The sequence below is a fragment of the Argentina silus genome (genome assembly GCF_951799395.1).
Source record: "Argentina silus genome assembly, chromosome: 4".
Classification (NCBI taxonomy): domain Eukaryota; kingdom Metazoa; phylum Chordata; class Actinopteri; order Argentiniformes; family Argentinidae; genus Argentina; species Argentina silus.
Window position 1 is genome coordinate 11208548 of NC_139658.1, and position 24159 is coordinate 11232706.

General features: G+C 47.8%; 3 protein-coding genes across 3 annotated transcripts; 1 reads left to right on the forward strand and 2 right to left on the reverse strand.

The window, feature by feature from the left end:
- Window positions 1-33: 33 nt before the first annotated feature.
- Window positions 34-9020, forward strand: zbtb40 (zinc finger and BTB domain containing 40). The gene is made up of 13 exons (XM_083669148.1): window positions 34-89; window positions 998-1187; window positions 1998-2545; window positions 2664-2854; window positions 2972-3176; window positions 3383-3787; window positions 4139-4345; window positions 4573-4737; window positions 6358-6572; window positions 7174-7333; window positions 7762-7818; window positions 7968-8179; window positions 8333-9020. Exons 2-13 carry the CDS (start codon window positions 1036-1038, stop codon window positions 8528-8530), a joined length of 2715 nt encoding a protein of 904 aa, XP_083525274.1. The 5' UTR covers window positions 34-89; window positions 998-1035; the 3' UTR covers window positions 8531-9020.
- Window positions 9021-9102: 82 nt separating this feature from the next.
- On the reverse strand, window positions 9103-13563 carry cyb561d1 (cytochrome b561 family, member D1). Its single transcript, XM_083668203.1, has 4 exons — window positions 13478-13563; window positions 12948-13145; window positions 12577-12614; window positions 9103-11509 (listed from the first exon to the last, which is right to left on the reverse strand). Exons 1-4 carry the CDS (start codon window positions 13515-13517, stop codon window positions 11006-11008), a joined length of 780 nt encoding a protein of 259 aa, XP_083524329.1. The 5' UTR covers window positions 13518-13563; the 3' UTR covers window positions 9103-11005.
- A 940-nt stretch (window positions 13564-14503) lies between these two features.
- atxn7l2a (ataxin 7-like 2a) lies at window positions 14504-23964 on the reverse strand (the record flags this gene model as incomplete). The annotated part of the gene is made up of 10 exons (XM_083669154.1): window positions 14504-14984; window positions 15422-16415; window positions 16881-17002; window positions 17293-17467; window positions 17622-17833; window positions 20676-20758; window positions 21175-21437; window positions 21713-22046; window positions 22545-22613; window positions 23835-23964. The coding sequence occupies 10 exons, from the start codon at window positions 23962-23964 to the stop codon at window positions 14967-14969; spliced, it is 2400 nt and encodes a 799-aa protein (XP_083525280.1). The 3' UTR covers window positions 14504-14966.
- Window positions 23965-24159: the final 195 nt, after the last annotated feature.

Here is a 24159-nt window from a genome sequence, read left to right on the forward strand (position 1 = left end):
TCAAAATACCGAAGCTTTATTGCGCTGTTCAATGCTGTTCATCGATGGAGTTTAAATAAAGAGCCGGAACATTTGAATGTACATTCAAGGTAAAGATAACTTGGGGGTGTTGCTGCTGACCAGAGAGAACCTAACACAGTTAGCTAATTGAAATAAACCGTTGCTTGGTGTTTCTTTCTAACACTTCGTGACCTTATTCACGTCCTCAAAATGAGCTTATGTTGCTAACAAGCTAGCTAACAACATCTTGTCATGTCTACTTATTTAGTTGGTTCAAAAGCAGTGTGAGTAGCAAGATAGCTCGTTAGCTAGCTGACTTAAACAGATAGGTAGATGTTGCAGTTGTAAGGCATGGGTGCCCCAGAATACTAATGCAATATTTGAAAGCTGCTAGCTAAGATATATTGGCCTATCTACGTGTAATTTACCTACTGGGCAATTGGTAGATAGTAGCCTACACCTCTAGCTTGCTGGATCCCATTGCATTTAGTCTTTCCTTTACCTCCTCTCCTTTATTGCTTTTGATAGAACATTGTAGCTGATTTAATTTCACCAAAACATACAAACTGATAACTTTTCCCTTAACAATTCCCTTGTTATTCATTTAGCTACTTCTGTATAGAGACACATAATGGTAGGTCTAGTTATCGTTGAGTTTTTAAATAACTGACACACACACACATATATATATATATATATATATATATATATATATATATATATATATATATATATATATATATATATATTAGCAAGGAGACAGTATTTTGACAGGAAGACATGACAATAAGATGAACAATCACATAATCCATTCAGCTTGCTTTTCAACATCAAATAACCATAAATCCATTATAGCAGGTGACATAGGCTAATTTGATCCATCATGTCCAGAGGACTGCCCAGCTCTGTGGACTGTAGCTCCAAAACAAAAAATAGATCGACACACATACACCCAATATGTAGCCTACAGTATGAAGCTTGTTTGTTGTCATTGCAGTGTTTCCTGCTCATTCCTCATACCTGCACAGGTGACCAATGATGGAACTGCCTAACTACAGCAGACAGCTGATGCAGCAGCTGCGAGCCATGAGGAAGGAGGGCCAGTTTTGTGATTGCACCATCCTGGTGGGAGACAGCCCCCACCGCGCCCACAAGGTGGTCCTGGCTGCCTCCAGTCTACTCTTCAGGTTCACACAAGGATTTTTCTCGTCTACTTAGCTACCATCAGATTCAGGGTCAATTCCAGTGTTATTCATATCGTCTGAATTGGATGTGGAATTTCTCCATTGTAATGTCATTTAATTCTGAATCCTTGACTGCTATTTGAATTGACCCTAACACTGCTTAGCACAGACGTAAAGTCACATAGCATTAGCTATCTACTGTCCAGTCCTAGCGATGGTTTAGTCCTGAGTGAGTTGGGAGAGTGTGTTGCACAGAGATCAACCTCGTCCCCAGGCTGTTGTGCACAGCGCATATAAGCCTGGAATAATAACGACTCAAACCTGGCCTTAGTGATTTTACTGTGTAAAGTATTTATTATTTTATTTCGGTGAATCACACAGCTGCGAAGCGCAGCTCTGAATCAGAAATGTGTGGTGCGCAAGCACTGGGAGAAAATGGTGTGGGAGATGATTGATGCGAGGTAAAGCCAATGGCTATGCATCGTGTCTGCTGATCTTTCTATTGGCTTAACAAAAGTTTCCAGAACTTTCGCACATTTGGACGCAAGTGTCTGGGAACGAGAAGACAGAGATACAACAGAAATATTTGCCAATTTGGTTTTGAACCTGCAGTCCAGCTGGTCATCAATATGTTTGTCCAACCGAGGGTGTGGTACTGTGTGTTCAAGCCCAGCACTAAAACACCTGATTCAATGTGTTAGTAATAGGCTAGAACAAAATTCTGTACACACTGCCACTCTCCCGGGCCAGGCTTGGTGTGACCCCTGCACTAACCAGCACTAGAATCAACAACCTTCCCTCTTCCTCTCTCAGGTCTCTGCTGGAGGGCTCTGACAGCATCTCCATCGACACAGCTGTGGTCTCGTGTCAGGAGTTCACCTGCCTGCTGGACATGGTGTACACCGGAAAGCTGCCCCCGGGGAAACACAACTTCACGCGCATCATCGCCGCCGCTGACAGCCTACAGATGTTCGATGTGGCCGTAGGCTGCAAGAACATCCTCACCAACCTGATGAAGCAGACCACCACCACCACCACCTCTACACAACCAGCCTTACCTTCACTCATCTCCACCACCACACAGCCCCTGGTCAAACGGCTCCAAAGCCAGGGAGCTGAGCAGACGGCCTCTCCCAAGAAGGCTGCCCCTAGCCTGGGTAAGGGTGTTGTGAAGACTACCCCCTCTGGAGGCCAGGTGAAGAGTGAGGTGGCGGAGGCAGCTCAGGTGAATGAACTTGGTGAGTCAGGGGATGAACCTGGAGTGGATATGGACCCGCAGGGAGAGCCAGCGAGGAGGAAAGGGGAGAGTAGTGATGGGCCAGCCTGTAAAAGAGCTCGCCTGCAACTCCCAGAAGTCATAGGTGGGTTTCAACTTTATTTAAAGCTCTTTGAAAGGAGCCCATCCTACACTTAACACATTGAAATGGAAACAATGTTGTGTCTCTGGAGAAGTAAAGACCCTGTCTGCTGTTTTTCTAGAGCAGAAGACTGGTTCCAGCGTGCCTGTGGAAGAGAGCATGAGTCCCGGTGTGTGTGTTGATGACAGGAATGGGTCCAGTGTCCTACTGGAGCACTGCTCTGAGCTAACAGAGCTCCTCAATGAGGTCCCTTCCATCACAGAGCTACTGAGCCAGGCAGCACACAGCAGCCTGGGGGAAGAAGAGAGGGAGGTAGGACACAGACCTGACTGCTATAGCCAGTTTATACAACTCACATTATACAGTGAAAAGAATGTTGTCGATAGTAGAATGTAATGCAGTGAAGATGCTGTGTTGTTTGGGGGCCAGGTGGTGTGTGGGTGCTGTGAGGGGGGAGACCCAGGCTCGGCCATGGAGAAGCTGATGGACAGAGTCCGAGAGGGGGCTGTGAGTGAGGGGGGGCTCCGCACACTGCTCCACAGCGTCCAGGAAAACGCCCCCTCCCCCTGTCCAAGACTGCTCCGACTGCTGGAGGAGGTGCAGGAACGGGAGGAGGACGCGCAGGACACTGGAGGTACGCTGTGTGAGGGCTGGGCATGGATGAAATGCTCAGATGGACTCGTGTGGGCATGATTGTGTGTGTTTAAGATCCATCCATCTATCCATCCATCCATCCATTCATTAATCATCTGGTATCTGCTGAACTGCCCATCCCCTTTTTTTAGACCCTTGTACGCTACTAGATATTCAATCAAAGTGGTCATTTTCTGCACCCACCAGGTTCAGAGGCTGAAGAGCAGGAGGAGCAGCCCCAGTCCCCCGGCAACGCTGATGACAACACCAACGAGGAAGAGGAGGGGCAAGAGGACCAGGAAGAAGAGAAAGAGGAGGACGAGGGACGAGGGAAGAGAAAGCCAAAGCCTAAAGGAGCCGCTTCTTCCCAGCCCTACACGTGTCGCTGGTGCACCAAGACCTTCTCCTACAAGTGCCGCATGGTGGCGCACACCAAACGCTGCACCCTGTCTCAGGAGGCCAGGCACCGGTGCCCGCTGTGCCCGCAGGAGGTGCCCACGCTGCGGGCACTGCAGCTGCACCACGCCCAAGCTCACCCGGACTCGAACCGCACCAAGAAGCGGCCGCAGGTGACCTGCGATATGTGCGGGAGGACCTTCGCCCACCCCTCAGGTGAGTAGTGGGGACATGCACTGGCTGACCCAGGGTCAGTTCAGATTGAATCTTGAATGATTGAGGTTTAGGTTTGGAGCATTTACAGCTGAACCTAGACCAGTGGTCCTCAGTCCTAGTCCTAGGGACCCCACTGGGTGTGGCAGGCTTTGGTTCCAGACCAGAAGTAACACACCTGATTCAACTCATCAAGGGCTTAGTAATGAATTGTGGGTCCCTAGGACCAGCATTGAAGAACACTGTCCTCGACGAGGCCAACTCTAGTCTGCAGTAATTCAACGTCAATGTCATATCTCTTATCTTCTCTACTCTTCTCTTCTCTTCTCTTCCGTTATTTTTGCATGACCTCAGGTATGCTGTACCACAAGCGCACGGAGCACTTTGAGGAGAAGCCATTTGCATGTGAGGAGTGCGGGGCCAAGTTCGGGGCCAATTCATCCCTGAAGAACCACATGCGTCTGCACACAGGAGAGAAACCCTTCCACTGCAAACACTGTGACATGAGCTTCAGTGTGGCTGCCGCGCTCGCCTACCACACCAAGAAGAAACACTCTGAGGGTAGGACGCACACACACACACACACACACACACACACACACACACACACACACACACACACACACACACACTCATAGTGAGCATTTCTGTTTGCATGCAAGTGGGCACACACACACGTGTTTCCATGCAAGCGGGCACACACACACACACACACACACTCATAGTGAGCATTTCTCTGCAAAACCTGTGTATCCTTGACAATATAGATAAGTGTGTTGTGTTTTCAGGTAAGATGTATGCGTGTCAGTATTGCGAGGCTCTCTTCGCCCAGTCCATCGAGCTGACGCGTCACGTGCGCACACACACAGGGGACAAACCCTACGTGTGCCGGGAGTGTGGGAAGGGCTTCAGCCAGGCTAACGGGCTCTCTGTCCACCTACAGACCTTCCACAGTGAGTACACACTACTTAGTACACACAGAAGACAGAAGGTGCATCTCAATAGTCTGAGAGGCTCTCTTTCCTCATCTCCTTACCGTTACCTGTACTGATCTGAAAACATACAGCGCCCGGGACAGTGAAGCAGTTTTTTTCTTCTTTTGGCTCTACACTCCAAAAGTTTGTGTTTTGTACAAACAGTGCTATGAGGTTGATGTAGAGATTCTCAGCTTTTATTTGATGGTATTTGTGGACATATTGGTTTTATCATTCAGAAATGACAACACTTTTTATGGACAGATTTAATAAATGTCAATGTTAAGCACTTATGTTTAGTATTTGGTTGACAATCCTTTGCATGCAATAACTGCCTGAAGTCTGCGACCCATTGACCCCACCAGACACTGGGTATCTTCTCTGGTGATGCTCTGTACTGCAGCCATCTTCACTTTTTGTTTTTAGGTCTTTTTGCCTAAAATCCTTTCATCAGGACATTAAATGCATGTTCAATTCGATTTAAATCTGAAGATTGACTTGCCCAGTCAAGACCTTTCCACTTTTTGACCGCGAAAAACTCCCTAGTTGCTATGGCAGTATGTTTGTCATCATTGTCTTACTGTATGATGAAGCGCCATCCTATGAATTTGGAGGCATTTGCTTGCACTCGAGCAGACAAGACCTCAAAATACATTCTGCTGCTGCCGTCAGCAGTTACAATCATCAATTAAGACAAGTTAGCAAGTTGTAGTGGCAGCTATACATGCCCAAACCTAACACCCCCTAGTTTGGCTGGTGACATATTCTGTGGATGGTAGTCTCTGACATATTCACGCCTACCTCCTGGAGAGTGTTCATGATCTGTGGGATTTTTCTTAATTAAGGTGAGCATTCTTCCACTGTGGAAGTCTTCCTTGGCCTGCCATAATGATATTCGAAACTGTTGATTTTGGCAAGCCTTGACTTTCATTGACACCTCTTTGGTCCTCATGTTGACAGACACCAATAGCAAACTCCAAAGGCAAATGCAAAGCCTAGAATCAATACTAGACATTGAGAGCTCTCTTATGCCTGCACAAATGATGTGACCGAACACACATGACTTACCAGAAACACCTGTCAAGCCAATTGTCCCATTACTTTGGGGGTACCCTAAAATAGGGGGACTATGCATAAAAAGTGTTATTTCTGAATACTGAAACCAATACCAACACAAATACCATCAAATACAAGCTGATATTCTCTACTTTAATCTCAATGAAATTGTTTGACTTAAAATCCAGACTTTTAGAGTGTAGAGCCAAAAGAAGAACAAAAATGCGTCACTGTCCCATTACTTACACAGGGCACTGTAATGAAGAAAGGGAGAATTGAAGAGACAACAGTATTTTATACTATTTTGATGCACATTATCAGCTGTGTGTGAATGCTTTGATAACGCACATTCAACGCACATTTGAACTCAATCCACAACATTGGCATTTCCTCTCTTCTAACCTCTCTTTATTTTGCTCTCACCCTCACCTCTTTCATTTTGTCTGTCTATCCATCCATTACACTCTCTTTGTATCCTGTCTCTCCCCCACTCTCTTTCTACACACTCCTTTTCTCTCTCTCCTGTCCCTTCCTCCCTCTCAGACATCTCAGAGCCCCATGACTGTCAGAAGTGTCGTCTAAGTTTCTCCTCTCTAGATGACCATAGGCAACACATCCAGGAGTGCCACCCCAAGGACTTCCACCAGTGCCCCGAGTGTAAGAAGGTGTTCAGTAGCCCCGCCCTGCTGGACAAACACAAGGCTTCACACTCTGGGAGCAAACCGTTCAGCTGCAAACTCTGCCACAAGTCCTACCAGGTGACGACTGCTTTTGGTACCACTTGACTCAGTGTCAGGTCCATGATGAATGATTACCTGTTATAAGCATGTAGTCTATATTTTTGGGCATTTATGTACAGCAATTTTTCAACTGACTCAAAATGACATGATGATTTAAGTGATCCTTTGATATTAGATCGACACGCACACACACACACACACACACACACACTGTTAGATAGTTGTGTAATTTCTTCTGCAGCAACACAATAGTTTTCAGGTTTGTAATGAGATGAAATAAAGAAATGTGAAGCTTGTCGTTTGGAGAGGGTACTTCATTCGATGTTACAAAGAAATGGTGTTTCAGCAGGTAATCTTTCTCTCTGGGAGCCTCATCTCCCAGAGAATATATAGACTTGCAATGGAATTTGGCCTTAGAGGCCACAGGTCCTAGTCCCCCTACTCCCTTTCCCTAGCAACTGGTGTTATTTAGTCTTTGCATTGTGTTTGAATTGATAGGTTGCTACTCGACGAAAGGTGAGGGGCACATAGAATACTTGGACAATTCCAACAACACACACACACACACACACACACACACACACACACACACTCATACCTCTACTCTCTCTTCTCACAGCAACTGTCAGGGCTGTGGTACCATAACCGCACCACCCATCCAGAGGTGTTTGCAGGCCAGAGCCACAGGCAGCTGAAGACCCTGCTCCAGTGCAGTGCCTGCTCCAGGTTCTTCCCCAGCGCCAACAGCCTGGCGAAGCACCAGAAGGCCGAGCACCCAGGTGAGGGCACCCACGCACAGGGAGAACCCACAGGAAAGGCCACGGCTTCAAGGCCTGCCATGTGCTTTTGGATCACCCTGTTATTTCATACAGTAGAATATTGTCAAAAGATACCACTCTCTTTTCAGACCTCATGAGTCGTAACTTCAAGTCTTCTTGCAGGCTAATTTGTCGTCTTTGCCACTGTTTCTCACACGTCTTGTACGTGTTGACACTGGTGAACTATCAATCAATTTGATCCAGTTTGTGAAATGTATGTTGTTGATTTGTAATGAAGAGTACAATACATGCTTTGGAGTCGTTGTTGTTGTAAGGCCAGATGTAAGTAGACATGTAAGTAGGCATGATTCTTTTCACAGAACGTATCTTTTGTTTCATGGTGAATTATTGATTGTGAATTCCTCTCACTTTCTTACTGTTTTTTAAAGGCCTCGTTGACCCTTACACGGACGAACTGGTAACAGGCCATGCAGACATGTCTTCAGGTAAGAGTAGTGACGTCATACTTTAGCATAGCACTCATAACATACACAACATAACTGTGTTACAGGTTAAATAGCATAACTGATTTTCCTGGTGCTAATCTTGATGTATGTGTATGTTTCATCTCATATCTCCCCCTGTATCTCCCCAGCGGTGAAGTGCCTGTACTGTCCAAGCCTGTTCCCCAGCGAGGCGGAGATGCAGGAGCACGCCAGCAGTGAACACTTCAGCCAGGAGGGGGCAGCGTTTGGCTGCTCTCTCTGCCCCCTCGTCTGCCCCTCTCAGCTGCAGCTCCAGGAGCACTTCCTCTCCTGCCACATAGGGGCGCTAGAGGAACAGGAGCAGGCTTCTACCTCCCAGATGGTAAGGTCTCAACAACAGATCCAGGGTCAGGTTACCCTACCTCTAATGCTACCCTTGACCATCAGGAGGATGAAACAATAGCTGATCTCATATCAGTGACTAGGGGCGCTGTCTTCTCCAATGTCTGATTTATCATTTTGTTCATCCAATCAGGTTATCCAGACAGAGGAACATGACGGTGAGGCAGAGCATGTGATGTCTCTGAACCAATCGCAGCTGGGCGGGTCTCAGCAGGTGTTCGTTGCCCTGGGAAACAGCGAAGATGGCCAGTCCAGTTCCGAAGTTGTGGCGGTCAACGTGGAAGACCTGCTCAACGGAACAGTCACCTTCATCTGTGGGGACAGCCAGTGACCTTTGAACTCTAACTGTGAACCCCAAACCTCTGACTGACCTCTCAACCTCTGCTGGAAGTTGGATGAAGTTCCTGGGAGTTGGATGAAGACACTGAACTAAGAGGTACGATTTGAGGACAAGAAGCTGTTCCTGGATCTGGGCCTAAATATAAATGCTATCTAGAACATCATTCTGTTCCTAAAATGATGTAAAGAAGTTTTATATGAGGAATGCCATGGAAGTTACCAGGAACTGATGATTGGGAGCTCCCAGGAGTGAGGTTGAGGACAGGAGTCTCTGGAGTGAGAGTTGATGTGCGGGTGTGTTAATACACGTTTCTGCACTACCTCCGTACCCACAGGATTAGGGCATATACACCAGTTTTATTGATCATATTTCACTCATGAATGTACAGTATTTATTAAGCTAATGTGATGTCTGAATGGGAACTGTATGCCTGAACATTGTGGAGGTGTGACGTATTCTCAAATAAATGAAATCCAACTCCTATACGTCACTGTGTTGTCAAATGCTTTACATCGTTGAATCCAAAATCCATAATAATACTTCCCAGACAAACAATAGGATTTAATGTCTTTATTGAGAATATGTCAGTAGGTTCACAGCAACCATTGAGATTTCTAGATTGCTGATCATGTATAAATGGTGGTCAACTCTGGTCCTGGAGAGACGCAAATGATGTAGACTTTTTTTTCCAGCCCCACTCTAATCAATTACATTGAATCAATCAGGAGTGTTAATCAAGTAGGATAGAGCTTGGCTGAAACCAAAACCCTGCTCACACTGCAGCTCTCTAGGACCAGAACTGGCCACTGCCCCAGAATAAATACTCAACTCGCCTAATAAAACACAAGGGGCCAATTGCTGTCAACTTTGACAGGGGGATGATTGTGAGGTGATCACACAGATGATCTCACACAGAAGAAGGGTAGATACTGTATATTGGGAGTGCAACCACTGGTTAAACAAGTGATCATCTCCCCAGTCAAAGAGTTTGGGTTTGAAAGGTCACATCCCTGAGTAGTAAAGCCTACATTCATGATGTGCTCATTCCAAACAAACACTGAAGAAAAAAAAACAATTGCACTCCTGAAGTCACTTCACGCATTGTAGTTCACACTAAGCAGATTCCACACACACTGACTACAGCGTGGGCTATCCTTCAAGATGTTCCTGTGCACACAGCGCCAAGGTGAGCTCAATCCCCAAATAATGATCAATAAAAAAATGCACCAGCATTTTTTCTGTTTAGAGAATTTGAGCAACTGAAACCCTCCAGCCACATAACACGAATTAAATAAACTAATGAGAAAAAAACAGTTGTCAGTAACATTTTCCTTTTATATAATTTTTTCCCTTCCATAATATATCAACATACGTACATACCTTTTTATGTAACTTTAACTAACTCACCTTTAACCAACAAGGATAATGAAATAGTCCAAAATTGTCCAACATGCTGGTATTTGATCATTATTTTTAAATAAATAATACAATTACACTTTTTGCATGAGTTTCCTCCTGAATGAGAGCTGGTAGGAGATTAGGCATTGTGCTGGTAGTTAGGTACATCCAATAGGCCTTTGTGCATGAGGGTTTTCTAACAAAGACTAAAGATAGACCTCTGTCAGGACATGTCTTGCTAAGAGAAAGCTAATACCTTACAGACTTAAGGAGACACACAGACACACTCATACTCACACACACCCCTCCCAGTGACGGCAGACAAGACACCATAGAGCACAAGTTAAAAAACATAGTATAACAAAAAAGAAAACAGGGCATATTTAGCCAGAGTCCTCAATTGTAGGCTAGTGGTAGCTAGCTATTCACTAACAGTAGTAACATACAGGCTGATAAAACAGACAAAGAATAATAAATAAACCTTATAAAAGCACTGGTAACATCTACAGCAACACAGCTGCTCTGGAGTGTTTCCCCACACATTAAGAGAGGAACACCCTCACAATGGTAGGTGGTCCCTTCAGTCAAGCTACAGTGTCTCAAACTCATTGTTTGCTGGATAAACAGTGTACATTTGCCTCGAGACATACAGATGGAGCAAAACAGTCAACTTCAGTTACGTTCTGATATGTCCCAGACAAGGTCTGTTTTCAGTGGCCTCTCGGGGTGTACAAGTTTATCAGGATACAAGTGCCACACCCAGGTACTTATGGAAGTGTGTGTCCAGCAACCTCCACTTCTGTTCAGTGAAACTTTCTGTGTATGGTAAGTAAATTCCAGCTGGACGGAGAGTGTGTATGTACGTTTATGAGTGTTTGTCAATTGTAATCTTGCGAGACGCATAGTGATGATCTTGCCTAGTGGCAGTTTGTGTGTGTGTGTGTGTGTGTGTGTGTGTGCGCACCTGTGTCTGTATGAGTGTATGTCAGGTAGTAAGTAAACTTGCAAGTCTTGTAGTGCAGGTATACACACGTGTGTGTGTTTCCACATTCTCCACCGCGTCTCCCTTCATGTGGTGATCTTCTTGCGGGGCAGGTAGGCGTTGGTGATCTGGTTCATCACCACCAGGGCGGGGAAGAGAGGCAGCAGCAAGAAGGCGTACCACACCGCCCCTTTCACCGTGGCCTGGAACCAGTCAGAGAACATGGCCGCCACCACCGTCACCATGGCCAGCAGGTAGGCCACCAGGCCACAGGTGGCGTGGTAGAGCTTGAGGCGCGGCGGAGACGCCACCCGAAGCAGCTTGGGGTAGAGAAGGCAGAGGCCGCAGGCGGTCTGGAGCAGGGTGGCGGCCAGGGTGCCCACACCCAGCAGGCTGTGCCAGGTGGCCAGGTGGGAGAGCTCTGACACATTCTTGCTGGCGACCATGAAGCCCACGCCGGTGGCAGCGGCCACCAGGACCAGCGCCTGGAAGAACCAGTGGAGACGGACTTTGCCCTTCCGGGACTTGAAGCAGAACGGGTTGCCCTCCGCGTAGAAGAGGAGGATACCCTCGGTCATACACAGGCAGTACTGAGATAGGGAAAGAGGAGAGGAGAGATAGGAGAGGGGGGAAGAAGAATGAGGGGGAGAGAGAAACGGTTATATCACTCTGAAAGATAGTGTCTTCACTATGATGCCTAGTCTGTTGGTGTGTGAGAGTGAGTGTGTGTGTGTGTGTGTGTGTCGGGTGGGGGTTAATAGCCTTCTGTCTCTGTTAAGGTCAAGAGGTCATGCTATGAATGAGCCACTGAGGATGAGGACAACTGGGTCCATGAACATAGTGTAAGGCCAAGACACAGACAGAGGCTTTCACTGAGAAACAAAGGGAAGCGTTGTTGTGTGTGTGTGTGAGAGAGAGAGAGACAGAGAGATATCAGGGTTCTTCTTAGATGGGGATACTAGTTTGTGTACTGACATAGAAAGCTATCTTAGTCCTAAACACTTCTCTTCCCCTGGACATGCTTAAACACACGCTTCTACTCCCCTTGACTTGCTTAAACACACGTTTCTACTCCCCTGGACTTGCTTAAACACACGTTTCTCATCCCCTGGACTTGCTTAAACACACCCTTCTCTTAGAGAAAGCTCTACCGAACCCTCCTCACTATTCTGGGTTGAGTTGTAATGGAATATCTCCTGGTTGCATCATCGGCCCTGAGGCTACTATCCCTCCATTCTGCCTATCCATTATTCAGGACGGAGAGAGGGAGAGAGAGAGAGGGAGAGAGAGAGAGGGAGAGAGAGAGATGTATAATTCATATGCTGCCTTAGAGCAGTTGGCAGCATGCCGCGGGCTAGATACGCACACTGAAACAACAGCAATCTTCGTGTAGCTCCTGTGCTACGCTTGTGTTAACATTCTCCTTTCATCAGGATATTAGCCTCTAGCCCTCTGCTCACAGGCATCAGAGGCAAGGGGAAGCCAGAATGGTAATATCTTTGGCATGGTTTCAGTCCAGGCAAATGAGTGCAACTGCAGAGAGCATGTTTTAAAGGTTGAGGATGACTGGTTTACCATATCATACCATACCAATAGTGTGTGCATGTGTAGCCTGAGAGCTTTTTCAATTCTTTTTTATTGAGAGGTCAACACTTACTGCGATAGACATGCACACTGGATGCCAAGAGAAGAGACCTGAAAAACAAAAGTTTCATGAGTGTGCTTGTACACATAACGTGCATAACTGAGATGAACAAAAAGCTGGATAGGCTGGTCAATCAAGATGTGCAGGCTCTGTCAGGCCCAGCATGAGAGGCACAACTGCTACTACTGGATTCATTGATTAGTTGAATGAATTCACAAATGGGCTGGAGCAAAAGCCTGCACATCATCTGTCCCAGACCAGGACTGAATCACTGCTGTAGGATAAATCAGGACTTTATTCCTACTTCTTATTGTAAAGAAGCAATTAGTCTACATTAAGAGAAGGTGCAAAATACAGTAGTAAGCTACGAGAGGAAAACGTACTTGTTCCAGGGCGAGACAGCAGTGAAATCAGTACAGTGAGTCCCAAGGCTATGACATGGGCAGCGATCACCGCGACCCTGCGCATCCACACATAGAGCCAGAACTCGCGCATCCCCAGCCCCTCGCCGACCGGGCTGTACTCCACATCGACCCGCATCGCCTCCTCTCCTTCGGCTACATGGAGTGGATCCTGATCGGCTGTACAACGATAAACCGAGGGTATGAGTTCGCGGGGTACTGTTGCAAATACATGGCCAGTGTGTTGGATTGAATTTGAATTATGCGTTCAAATGAACCAGCATAATACTGGTGACATTCTAGATTCCAAAACTCAAGTCCTCGAGCCGTGCCAAAAGATTATCCACATGGTTTGTTTTTTATAAAAATAATAAGCACACAAAATCAGATAGGGCATCAGGCAGCTTTGTGCCGAGTGATGTTGCAGACGTCTCTCCACCAGATTAGTCGGTATCTTTAAATCCCTGCCTTCAATTCACAGATTATCAAACATTTTCCTGGTCCATCCTAACCTTGCGTCCTGTCAAACTCCCAGCCAGTCAGATGGGACATCCCGCAGAGGACAGACCGAGCACACAACAAATACTTGCGTACCTGGAAGAATATGATACTGCACAGTTTCACGCCGATCAGGTGGGTTTCAATCCACTTCCTGGATAGCAGATTAATTTCAGAGGCGCGCTTAAAAAAAACAAAAAAACCACCAACGTCACAGCCCGACTGTCTCAGACGGCGATCTCTTCAAGCAACACCGGCGAATATCCAACCAGGAAACGCGGGATTTGGTGTCTAGAGCGCGCATTATTAATCATTTGATTGCGTAATAATGTCTATCCGTTTTACATATACAGTGACAATAGGTAATAACTCATTTGTTTGCCGCAAAATCGAATACCTATCCAAAGGAGTGGTCCCAATTTTTTTTGGACGTTTAGAACGCATCCCATTAGTGTCAAAGCCCGCGCCTTGTCCAACCCTTCATGACGCATTTGGTGTTACTGTAAAACCTTCACCTGTGGCTACAGGTGTATAGCCTGTATGTGTAACATACATACTGGAATCATTCACCCGTTATGAATTAGGATTAAGGCTATAGTGTTGGTGCTTCCCATGAGGAATCGTCCCACTCCCGTCTTTTCTTGGGTTAAGCACTAGCGTTATTTTGGGAAATTGTGTTGTCAGGGTAGGTCCACCAAGACCATGGCCCAGAACTTTTTTGGGGCCCCATCCTCAGAGAGGGAAACACAAAAGTCTGGGACTTTTGTCCAGGCATGACTCTTTACTCAAGTTCCAGACCCAGACACCATAATAAGCAGCAGCTAGTGAGGACAAGATGGAACAAAAGCCAGGAGAATGTGTGCATCTATAGAGAAGAATACCATGACAATTTGCAATTTGTTCACTTTGATGTTACTCAAATATTCATGAAACTTAAAGAAGTTCAATAGGAATGTTTAATTCATTACACTTCCCAAATGTATCCATAAGTCAACTGATTTTCAGGCTGTATCCTTATAGAGAAAGGCCACAACTTCAAGTGTAAAGGATCATTTTAATCCATTTTTATAAACCAACATAATTCATTTAGCAGCATAACCAGAAGGTTTTGAGGTATTTCTAAATTCATACACAGAAATTCACTTGTATCCTCACATCTTCTGCACACATTCACCCACAATAGGTAAACTCACTGACACACGTATGTACCCACATCTGATTCAGAAACTGATACCACATTATTCATACTGTATTGGTTGTAGCACTCACACACACACACACACACACACACATCCACACCCTTCAGTACACTCACATACCAAAGGTTTCAATAGGACATATGCACGTACACACACATTCACAAACATTGGCGAAAGTATCCACACACACACGAACGCTTGCGCACACGCGCACACACACATCTCTTGAGTCCTGTTGCCTCAGGCAAGGTGTGGGAATTGAGCAGGAATGGGTCCCTCATAGTGGCTTGTAAGGCAGGCACACTTAATGGTGCAGTTTTGGCTGTTGGAAGAGAGAGAGAGGACAGTCAACATTGTGCTTTGTGAATATCAATGGGCAATAACATAGCAACTGTTCCCATCCTATCCAAGTACAGGAGGGTTTGCCAGCTAAATGTATTCATAACATTAAGCAGACATCATTTTGCAAGTTCAGGAAAAGAAAGAATTGACAAGATTCTATATCAGATTGTTTCTCAAAGACAGCTAGCTAACCAGCGATCCTACTTTGTGATACACCCCTCAGCTGGGAATTGGATCCCTCCATTGCTTTGAATGACTCAAATCTAAAAGCATGTTGTCATAATGCAGACTAACCCAGTGGATGACACACCAATGGAGGGATTCACACTTGCACTGAGAAACATTGATTTCATCATCTCTATATGCACTTATATGTATACCTCTGCCCCCCCTCTCTCACTCCCCCCCCAGACCCACCTTCTGTGTGCCCATTTTCTTCTCCACCCCCGCGGGCAGCGCCCCCGCTTTACTGTCCTTCCAGGGGTAAAAGTTAGAGCGGGGGGAGGCGGAGGAGGAGGAGGGCAGGCGGTGAGGCTTGGCGGGGGGCGAGGGTTCACCGTTACCCCCCTTGCGTTTCTTCCCCAGCCCCCTGTGCTCGTAGCCCCCCGAGCCCCCCCGCCCGTGCAGTCCTGAGTCCCCCCCTCCCCCGCCCGCTCCCCCTCGGCCGTGAGAGTTTGTGGGGGCCGTTTCGGGGGGCGAAGAGTGGGTCGAGGAGGGGGGAGGGGGGTGCGTCCGTTTAAATGCCCAAGCCGTTGCCGGCGAATTAGGTTCTGAGGGAGAGGGCTGGGGGCGGGGTTTGCTCCCGACTGAGAGCGTTCCATTGGTCTGGCCGTGAGGGAGGGGTGCGGTGGCTGCCTTGGAGGTGGCCGAGGGGGGGCGGCCCCGGTCCTGGAGGACGATGCAGTTCCTGTCGGGGCCCGAGTGCTCGCCGTCCTGCGACGGAGCCTTCCGTTTGCGAAGCGCGGCGGCGGCGGCCGCAGCCTCGGCCTCTCGGAGGCGCAGCATCTGTTTGCTAGGACGCCCCACCGGGTTCTTGGGTCGTCCAGGACCGGGTCGCCCAGGACTAGGCCTCCCCGGACCAGACCTCCCGGGACCTCCCTGACGCACAGGGGACGCTGCCGGGGACGAGAGATGGCTGCTGCCACCGCTGGAGTTCTCTGTTTGGCTGAGGGCTGCGGAGGGGGAGGAGATTTGGTGCCGTGACTCTCTCCCGGCTCCGTGGGAGGAGGAAGAGGAGGAGGAGGAGGAGGCAGAGGAGGAAGTCCTGAGGGAGGAGGTGATGTGACTTCCCGTCCTGACTTTCGAATGCAGGGAGGAAGAGGAGGAGGCGGAAGAGGAGGAGGGGGAGGAAGAGGAGAGGGTCTTGGTCAAGGGACTCTGGGACTGGAGGTCTGTCGCTTGAGGTATTTTCCTGCAGAGGGACAACAGAAGTTCTGCATTAGAAAGACAGAACTATAAACCTGCATATTACAGTTAGGAACCAATCAGGAAAGGTGGTTCAAGGGCTAGAGACTGTGGCAAACCGTAGCCTATAGACATGTATCAGCAAGCATATGCATATGCAAATATCGAAGTGACAAGGGCTTTTAGGGTTGATACGGAATTTGGCCACAGTAGAGAAAACAAGTACACAGGCAGATAGGTCCCACACGTCTCAGTGTCATGCCCAACAAATACACACATATCCTCTCGTCCACAAGGTCCCAGGTCCACCCTCTCCTTCTGTTTCCCCATCTACTCTCCTCTTGTCTAAATAATTGTCAATAAAATAAGAAAAGAAAAGATGGGGCCCGAACAAGTATCTGACCAATAGGACTGGGCGTCTTACTTCCCCACACACACACACACATCTGACCAATAGGACTGGGCGTCTTACTTCCAGAGATGGGCACTGATGTGCTGCTCCACCATGACGCTCAGAGCCGACCGCAGGTGGTGCAGCCTCCGGTCGAAGGTGTAAACACCATGGCCCAGCGCCTGACTGCCAAACGAACATACCTAGGGAGCGGAGGACATATTAGGGCTATTACGGTAAATGACAAGCATTATTATTATTATCCTCATCACGTGATTAGCTCTAGCCACAAATTCTGATTGGCCGAGGAGCATTCAAAGTGGTGCCATTATCCCTGGTATGACGACGGCTCACTGGAACGGTTAGCAACGCTGCTTTAGAGGAGGAGACGCCACAGACGAAAGTGACGACTCGCCTGAATCAATGTTGAGCGACACAGCTCTCGAGCACAGTGATGAGGGGGGGGGGGGGGGGGGGGGGTTGTGCTGCTTACCGCCAGTGGTTTGGGATGCCAGGCAGACGAAGGGTACTCGGCCGGCTCCTCCGGGCCCTCGCCCTCGCTCTCGTCGCTGGAGATGCGCCCGTGGACGAGGGGCGATGGGGCGCGGCCCTCCTCTGATCGCGGCTTGTCCTCCTCTGGCGCGCTCTCCGATGATGCCCTGGACCGGCTGTGTGAGTACGTACACACACACACACACACACACACACACACACACACACAATCAATACAGTCATGCCTTTCACAGCAGATAACGAATGAGCCTAGGACAAATGACATCTCGGTTTATTGCATGATAATGCTCACTGTGAGCCCTCCCCCACCTGAAGGCAGCACAGTTGGTAAGGGGTCTCCTGCAGTGAGGAGGGGTGGGGTCCCTAGGGGCCTCTGGGCTGGGGGACCGCCCCGGGGAGCCTCGCTCCTGGGAGGAAGGCCCCCGCTCACGGACCCTGGCCCCCGTCTTCAGCTCCGCCACCAGCTGGTCAAAGTTCTTACTGCGACCCGCCACCTTCCGCCGCTGGTGAATGGAGTGGATCTGAGGAGGGACAAAATAGAGCGAAACAATGAATAGGCGCATCTCAATACACGACGAGAGGGACTTGCCATTCGCTGGCAACACACATGCTAGCATGACGCGCTGGAGACAGGCAAAGCTGAACAGAACCCCCCCCCCCCCCCCCAAGAACCTTTCTGGAATTTGGTTTCACCGTTCAGTACCCACGTAAAGGATGGAAATACATTTTCAAACAGGAATCCAACAAATGCATTCAGGTCAGGTAGCACCAGTCAGGTAGAACCCAGTCCCGTTTCAAAACATGGTCCCTTATGTTTCACGCCCACTGAACGAGACCCTGTTGTGTCGCTGATAGCTTTCACAAAAGCCTCCACTTGTTCACGGAATCTCAGTGGAATCAGTTGAACAGGCGGCAGCGTACTGCTGTTCTCCCACCACGCGCCTGTCACATCTGATGCACAGATGGGTCTGGAGACGCAGTGGGATTTCATTAGCATGTTAACACTCCGTGTGTGTGTGTGTGTGTGTGTGTGTTTGTTTGCGTGTGTTCGCCGCAAGAGACGACCTGAATCACACAGCAAACGCAGCCTTGACAAATCTGTTCACAGCCCAAGGGTTAGGGACAAGAAGAGCCATAAAACGGCAAATGGATTATTTGTACCAAACTAATTATTTGGAGCATCCCAAAAGGCACGACGTTAAAGAACAACCAGCTAGAAATGGATCCAATTCTTTGTAATTCACAACAAGGATTTGTCCGCTTCAAACACTATATTTCTACACTGTGTACCTGATGGATTTGGGTGCCGATGGGGACAGAAAACCAATAAACCACTACAAGGCCTAATAGTATTAGCTTGGTTTTTTTCTTCCAACCCTGAGGAAAATTACTGAAATTAGTAGTACTAGAGGACCATGAAATGTTAATAGACATGAATATCTGCCTACATTATCAATATATTTTTTTATAAATGTAACAACTTATGGCATTGCTGTTGATGTATCAGATTTCCTGTTTGCGATATTATATCAAACAATTGGGCATTTAGAACCCTGAGTTGTGGGTCTCTGTGAGCGAGGGAAGCTCTTTTCCTCTCATTCTTTCCTTTCTCACTTCATTTCCTGTAAATCAGGTCATCCTGCCTGTACGTGACCCTGCTACGCACAGAGATGACAGTTCCTCTTTTAGAAAAACCAGTGGCTGCACACTGCCTTTTCCGGTTCCTCAGCTCAAAACTGTGGCCCTGTTCCAATACTCTTTAAATGCACCCTTCCTTACTCGATTCCTTAAAGGGGCAATCTGTAATTGGTACATATTTTTGGGGACTTTTAAATGAATGATATAGAGCCATTGACTCTTGAAAAATATAACTTATAAATGCCTCAGGAGCTTAGTTCAACTGTCTGACCCCATCAGAACCTCAAGTAAGAGCTTGTTTTACCACTCTGTATAGCTTCAAAACATGGTTGAAACTTTTGGATTTTGATCTCATGGGTTGTCAGTCCATCCATAGCTCTATGAAATTGAGAGTGGTTACATTTCTCCCCCACCCCTCAGCTGTTTACCAAAACAGTGGTGGGAAGCCTGCGTTGTTGTTGTTTGAATTACAGGTTGCACATTTACACTTGTTTATGATTTAACAGTAACGATTCATAAGTAATTGTATATGTGAAACCAAGATTATCACTGTTGCTTTATCTATCCAACCTTGACAGAGCAATGGTTACCTAAAGGAAAGAGGACTAGAAGCTGCATTCAGTCACACCTGGTGTTCAGGTTACCAGTAGAAAAATCATAAGAAGCAAAAAAGAAAAAACAATATACAGTTGTTTTTTTTAACGTTTTGTGCAAAAAAAAGACATGAAAAAAAAAAACTGGAATACAACGCCCCTCTCCTAAGCACTCTATAGAAAAAAACATTCCTTCCATTTTATGCCGTCTCAAAATAGGTCGGATACTATCGCAACACCACGATCACCACATTGAGACCATCTACGCTGCCATAGTAATGAAGGCTGAGGTGTAGAGACGACATTGTGAAACACCACAGGACAAAGAGACAGAGAGAGAGAAAGTAGAAACATGGAGGGTTGTGACTCATCGTCATACAAAAGAACCACTCCACAATGACACGTCATGTGTCATCCCAAGTATTGTCTGAAATCCACGGCTGACGTAGCATTGTGAATTCAAGTAATTACTGTTCCATCTAACCAGGCCTACTTTTTTGATGGGGGGGGGGGGCGGCTGTTTTTGCAGTTTAAGAATAAGGGACTCACGTAGATAAGATAAATATTTCTTGATTATTACTCTTGGCATACATCACTGACTAATCTTTCTAATGTAAAATGTCTTGTCATCCTGTTTTCTCTCTACTCTCGCCACCAGATCGAGTGTGTTGTTCTGTAATGTTGGATTCCTCATGGGTGGTACGAAATAATCATTTCGAACAAGAGCTGAAATTTTATATCAGTGAAAAGGGGGCGGACAGGCCACAATTCTCACGACCTAATTTCCTCTGCAGACTATTGTTGAACGTACATAACTGGGTCAAAAGCATCAAAGACCACTTTCACCAAACATGAACCTCGTCACCCGGTTACTGAAAAGGAGTGTGGGAGGCCAGAAGAAGAGAGGAAGGGGGAGAAAGAGGAGAAGGTGGGGGAAAAAGTGAGGAGGCAAAAAGAGGAAGGGGGAAGTCAAAGAGGTGAGGGTGAAGGAGACGACAACATGGTAGAAAGAGAGGAGGTGGAGAGGAAAGAAGATGGATGAAGCGGAGGAGATGAAGGCAAGAGGCGGTGGTTGGAGGACAGGTAGGTGTATGTGGGTGTGTGTGTGTATGGGGGGGGGGGGGGGACTTACATTGCAGGTCAGCAGGCGTGTGCAGACCTTCTTCCTCTCTGGGTCCAGTACTCCGCAGTGCTTGTCTAAGTCACACTCTCGTCCTGTAGAAGACACAGGGGCACACAGGGGGTTCTCAGCCACCAAACCTCACAAACGTCAACACATCGAAAATCATCTCCATCTAAATTAGCCTCCATTCCACAGCACCATGCCTCCATGATCACTGACGTGGTAGAAGGTAACAGGTAACATGGTGTAAATCTATCCAGCCTACACAGTCGATGTTAACAACAACAACACTACCTCACCCAACACCCACCCTCGACCTCTCACATTTAGTTTAATTAATTAGCAAAAAAAAAAAAAAAAAAGACAATGGAAAGAATGAATATATGGGTAAAAGATTGCAGGTGAGGTACGAAACCCGACATGGGCTTGTATCAAATCCTCACCGTGACATTTAAAACATCAAATGAAATAGGAGGTCATTCTGAGGTAGAGTCCCACCAATACTCACTGGAGGCCACTTTGTTGTAAGGTCTGGGTCCTCGTAGGTGGCCCGGGAGATTGGGGGACAAGGCCGCTTCCTTCCTCTGGGAGAGGACCCTCTCGCTGGAGGAGGAGGAGGAGCGGCCGGGCGGGGTGCCCCCATGGGGCCAGGGCGGGTCTCTTAGGGAGGGGGGCGGGGAGCTCAGCGGAGGCTCCAGGGGTGGGGGCTGCTTGAAGACGGCCGACTCCGAATGGTTGTCGCCGTGGGGTTTCTTATCCAGGGGGGAGTGGCTGGGGGAGGAGGAGGAGGAGGATGGAGAGAAGTTAGAATGCTTTAGTCTTTTGAAGTAAAATTATACTTCACAATGTTTTATTACAGGAACTAAACATTTGCTTGGCATCCTGACGCAATGCTCCATCCCCTCTTTATTTTCTGTACTCCTCCCTTAGTCCCCTCTCTTTGTATCCTATCCTTCCCTCTCCTCTCTCTAGCTCTCATTCCCTCTATCATTACTTCACAGTAATTATCATTACTTTCATTCTCTCTCTCTCTCTCTCTCTCTTACCGTACTCCCTCCTTGGGCGTCTTGGTGTGTCTGAATTGGGGCGGCGTGGACGGTGAGGGCGGAGCCGCCCGCGGTGGCCCGGCTCCCTGACTCCGCCCCTCCCAGGAAGCGGTGGTGGCGGCAGTCCCGTGAGTGGAGGGGGAGTGGCTGTGACGGGGCCGCTGCTGGGGGGTCTGCGGCGGGGAGCGGAGGCGAGCGTACAGCTTGCCCAGGGGGCCGTGTCTCCGCTCACAGTGCTTCTCAAAGGCCTGGGGCTTGACCACCTGGCCACAGTGGCTACACACCACCAAGTAGAAGTCATCTTGGCCCGGGTAGTGGCCAAAGATGGACATGTCTAAGAGGAGGACAAAGGGCGAGGCAAACAGATTAGATCTCCTACTCATACAGGAGTGACACAGGTAGGAGTATGCATACTGTTGCATGGGTTTAGGCTCAATGTACAGGCAGGTAGGCTGTGCCTTTAAACACACACATTCATGCTAAAGACTTGTATGCACTTCTTCTCCCTCCAAAAACACAGACAGACATACACACAGACACAGAAGAGAGCGTCTGTCAGACAGCTGCTGCTGCAGACTGGTGGGCTGGCTGACTGCCAGAGGGCACCTGGACACAGAGTCCCCAGCAGTAATCCCCCCCCCCACCTTCTCTGCCACACAGTGCCCCACCACCTAGTCTCCCTAGGGAAGGCTGGAAAAACAAGAACCAGATCTGGAGATACACTCGCAGACAGGCGCAAGCACACACACACAGACAGACACACACATGCACAATGATATTAAGAGGTGTGTGGTAAAAGGAAGGTACACCTTACAAGCATCGAGACTCTTACCCTCCTTCCTAAGCGACATCGCCTCAGCAGTCTTCTTCCCATTCTTGCTGCAGTCATCTACGTCGGGCCCTAGAATGAACACAGACTCAGTGACTATGGTGTAGCGAGTGGTCTGGGAGGTTAGAGCCTAAAAACACAGACTATTGTCGTAAGTTATGGGTGCATTTCAATAGTCTTGAGTGTCCACCTCTCCTTTGCTTCATCTGTACTGGTGTGAAGGAACAGTACACATATTAGCAAATCCTCAAGTTGGTCTCTGCCATATTGGTTTTGGTTTAACCCAACTTTTCTTCACACATCATTGCAGATGTTGGGAAGGAGAGCTGGAGATGAGGACACTGATGGTGGACCCTAGTGTCTCTGTTAAAAAGGGAACAGGACTTGAATCACAGCTAAACAATATACTTAGTCCTAGAATAGATCCATCACTAGTATTGCATGATATTTATTCTCAGTGTGAATAAATTCATTTTTGAGGAGGACTAGGTAGGTGATTTGATTGTACCTCTGGGGCTGGCTCTTAATTCAGGTGTATTACTATTGTGCGACAGAAAAGTCTTTAGCTTATAAGAAAGTTAGGGAGTGGGCAGCACTTGGACAGACGCCAGACAATGATGCGCGCTGCGCGCACACAGACACTTTGAGCGGAATCCTATCCCTTGATGAGACTCAACACAATGAGCCTCAAAATTCATACGGTTTTCAAAAAACAACTGTTGTATTCGGGAGGATGGCACAAGCTACGACTTGGATCCGCCAAGAACACCTCGTACATTCTCCCTGAAATCTAAAGCTAGGCTAGCATTTACATGGTGGCAACAGCATCAGACTCCTCCTCCCCCCCCCCTCCCCCGTCGCCGGCGTCTGTATCCTCCTGCTAGCATGATTAGCTAGCTAGCAGCCAAGCTCTCCATGGCAAGAAGTTGCTCGCCTAACCATCCCTACAACTAGTGCAATCCGCCTTCCGCTGTGGGCCCAAGTGCCATTTCAGCACGTAACGTTGGAATGAGAGAATACTATCAAATGATGGCCGTATTGCTTGCATGGGTATATAACCGAGCGTTAGGAGGATTCAATAAACACGATTATCACTTATTTGTATTGAAGACGCCGTATGCACTAGGACCTGGGAGAGTGAGCAACATGTTACCCATCCGGCGCTAGGACCCAGTAGGGTCTTTGTTTGGGTAACATGGTTAAGGCTGCCATTCGTTTCCACGAAAATAAACCCCAAACGATCGGCTGATCGATCTGATGCCGGGCGATATCGATGACAAAGTACTCCCTTACCTTCCGACGTAGTCACACCGGCTCTCTCGGCCCAGGCACTCCAGCTTTGGCCCACGAAATCATCGAGACTAGGTACTCGCCGTTCCAGAGCAGCCATTACTTTTACTGCGCGTTCACGCACCGCCATCATCACTGCGCGGCAAGTGACTTACGTCATATCTCGCGCTCTCGATCTACCTGCGTGCGCGCTCATGGAACGCCCTCACGCACAATGTACAGTGGAGGAAGGGGTCCGGGGGGAGGTTTAAGGGTTTATGAAATAACAAGAGAGGACAGTGTTGAGTTCTTATGATATGAAATATTCAAACACATCCGATGCTTTCAA

Excerpts from the sequence above, each read along its gene's own strand:
- zbtb40 (XM_083669148.1), top strand. The coding sequence starts at position 1,036 with ATGATGGAACTGCCTAACTACAGCAGACAGCTGATGCAGCAGCTGCGA. Across the intron at positions 2,855-2,971 it reads TGGGGGAAGAAGAGAGGGAG|GTGGTGTGTGGGTGCTGTGA; the intron begins GTAGGACACAGA and ends TTTGGGGGCCAG. Across the intron at positions 6,573-7,173 it reads TCTGCCACAAGTCCTACCAG|CAACTGTCAGGGCTGTGGTA; the intron begins GTGACGACTGCT and ends CTCTTCTCACAG.
- cyb561d1 (XM_083668203.1), bottom strand. The coding sequence starts at position 13,517 with ATGTCCCATCTGACTGGCTGGGAGTTTGACAGGACGCAAG. Across the intron at positions 13,146-13,477 it reads GGAGTTTGACAGGACGCAAG|CCGATCAGGATCCACTCCAT; the intron begins GTTAGGATGGAC and ends ATCGTTGTACAG. Across the intron at positions 12,615-12,947 it reads GCTGTCTCGCCCTGGAACAA|GTCTCTTCTCTTGGCATCCA; the intron begins GTACGTTTTCCT and ends TTTGTTTTTCAG.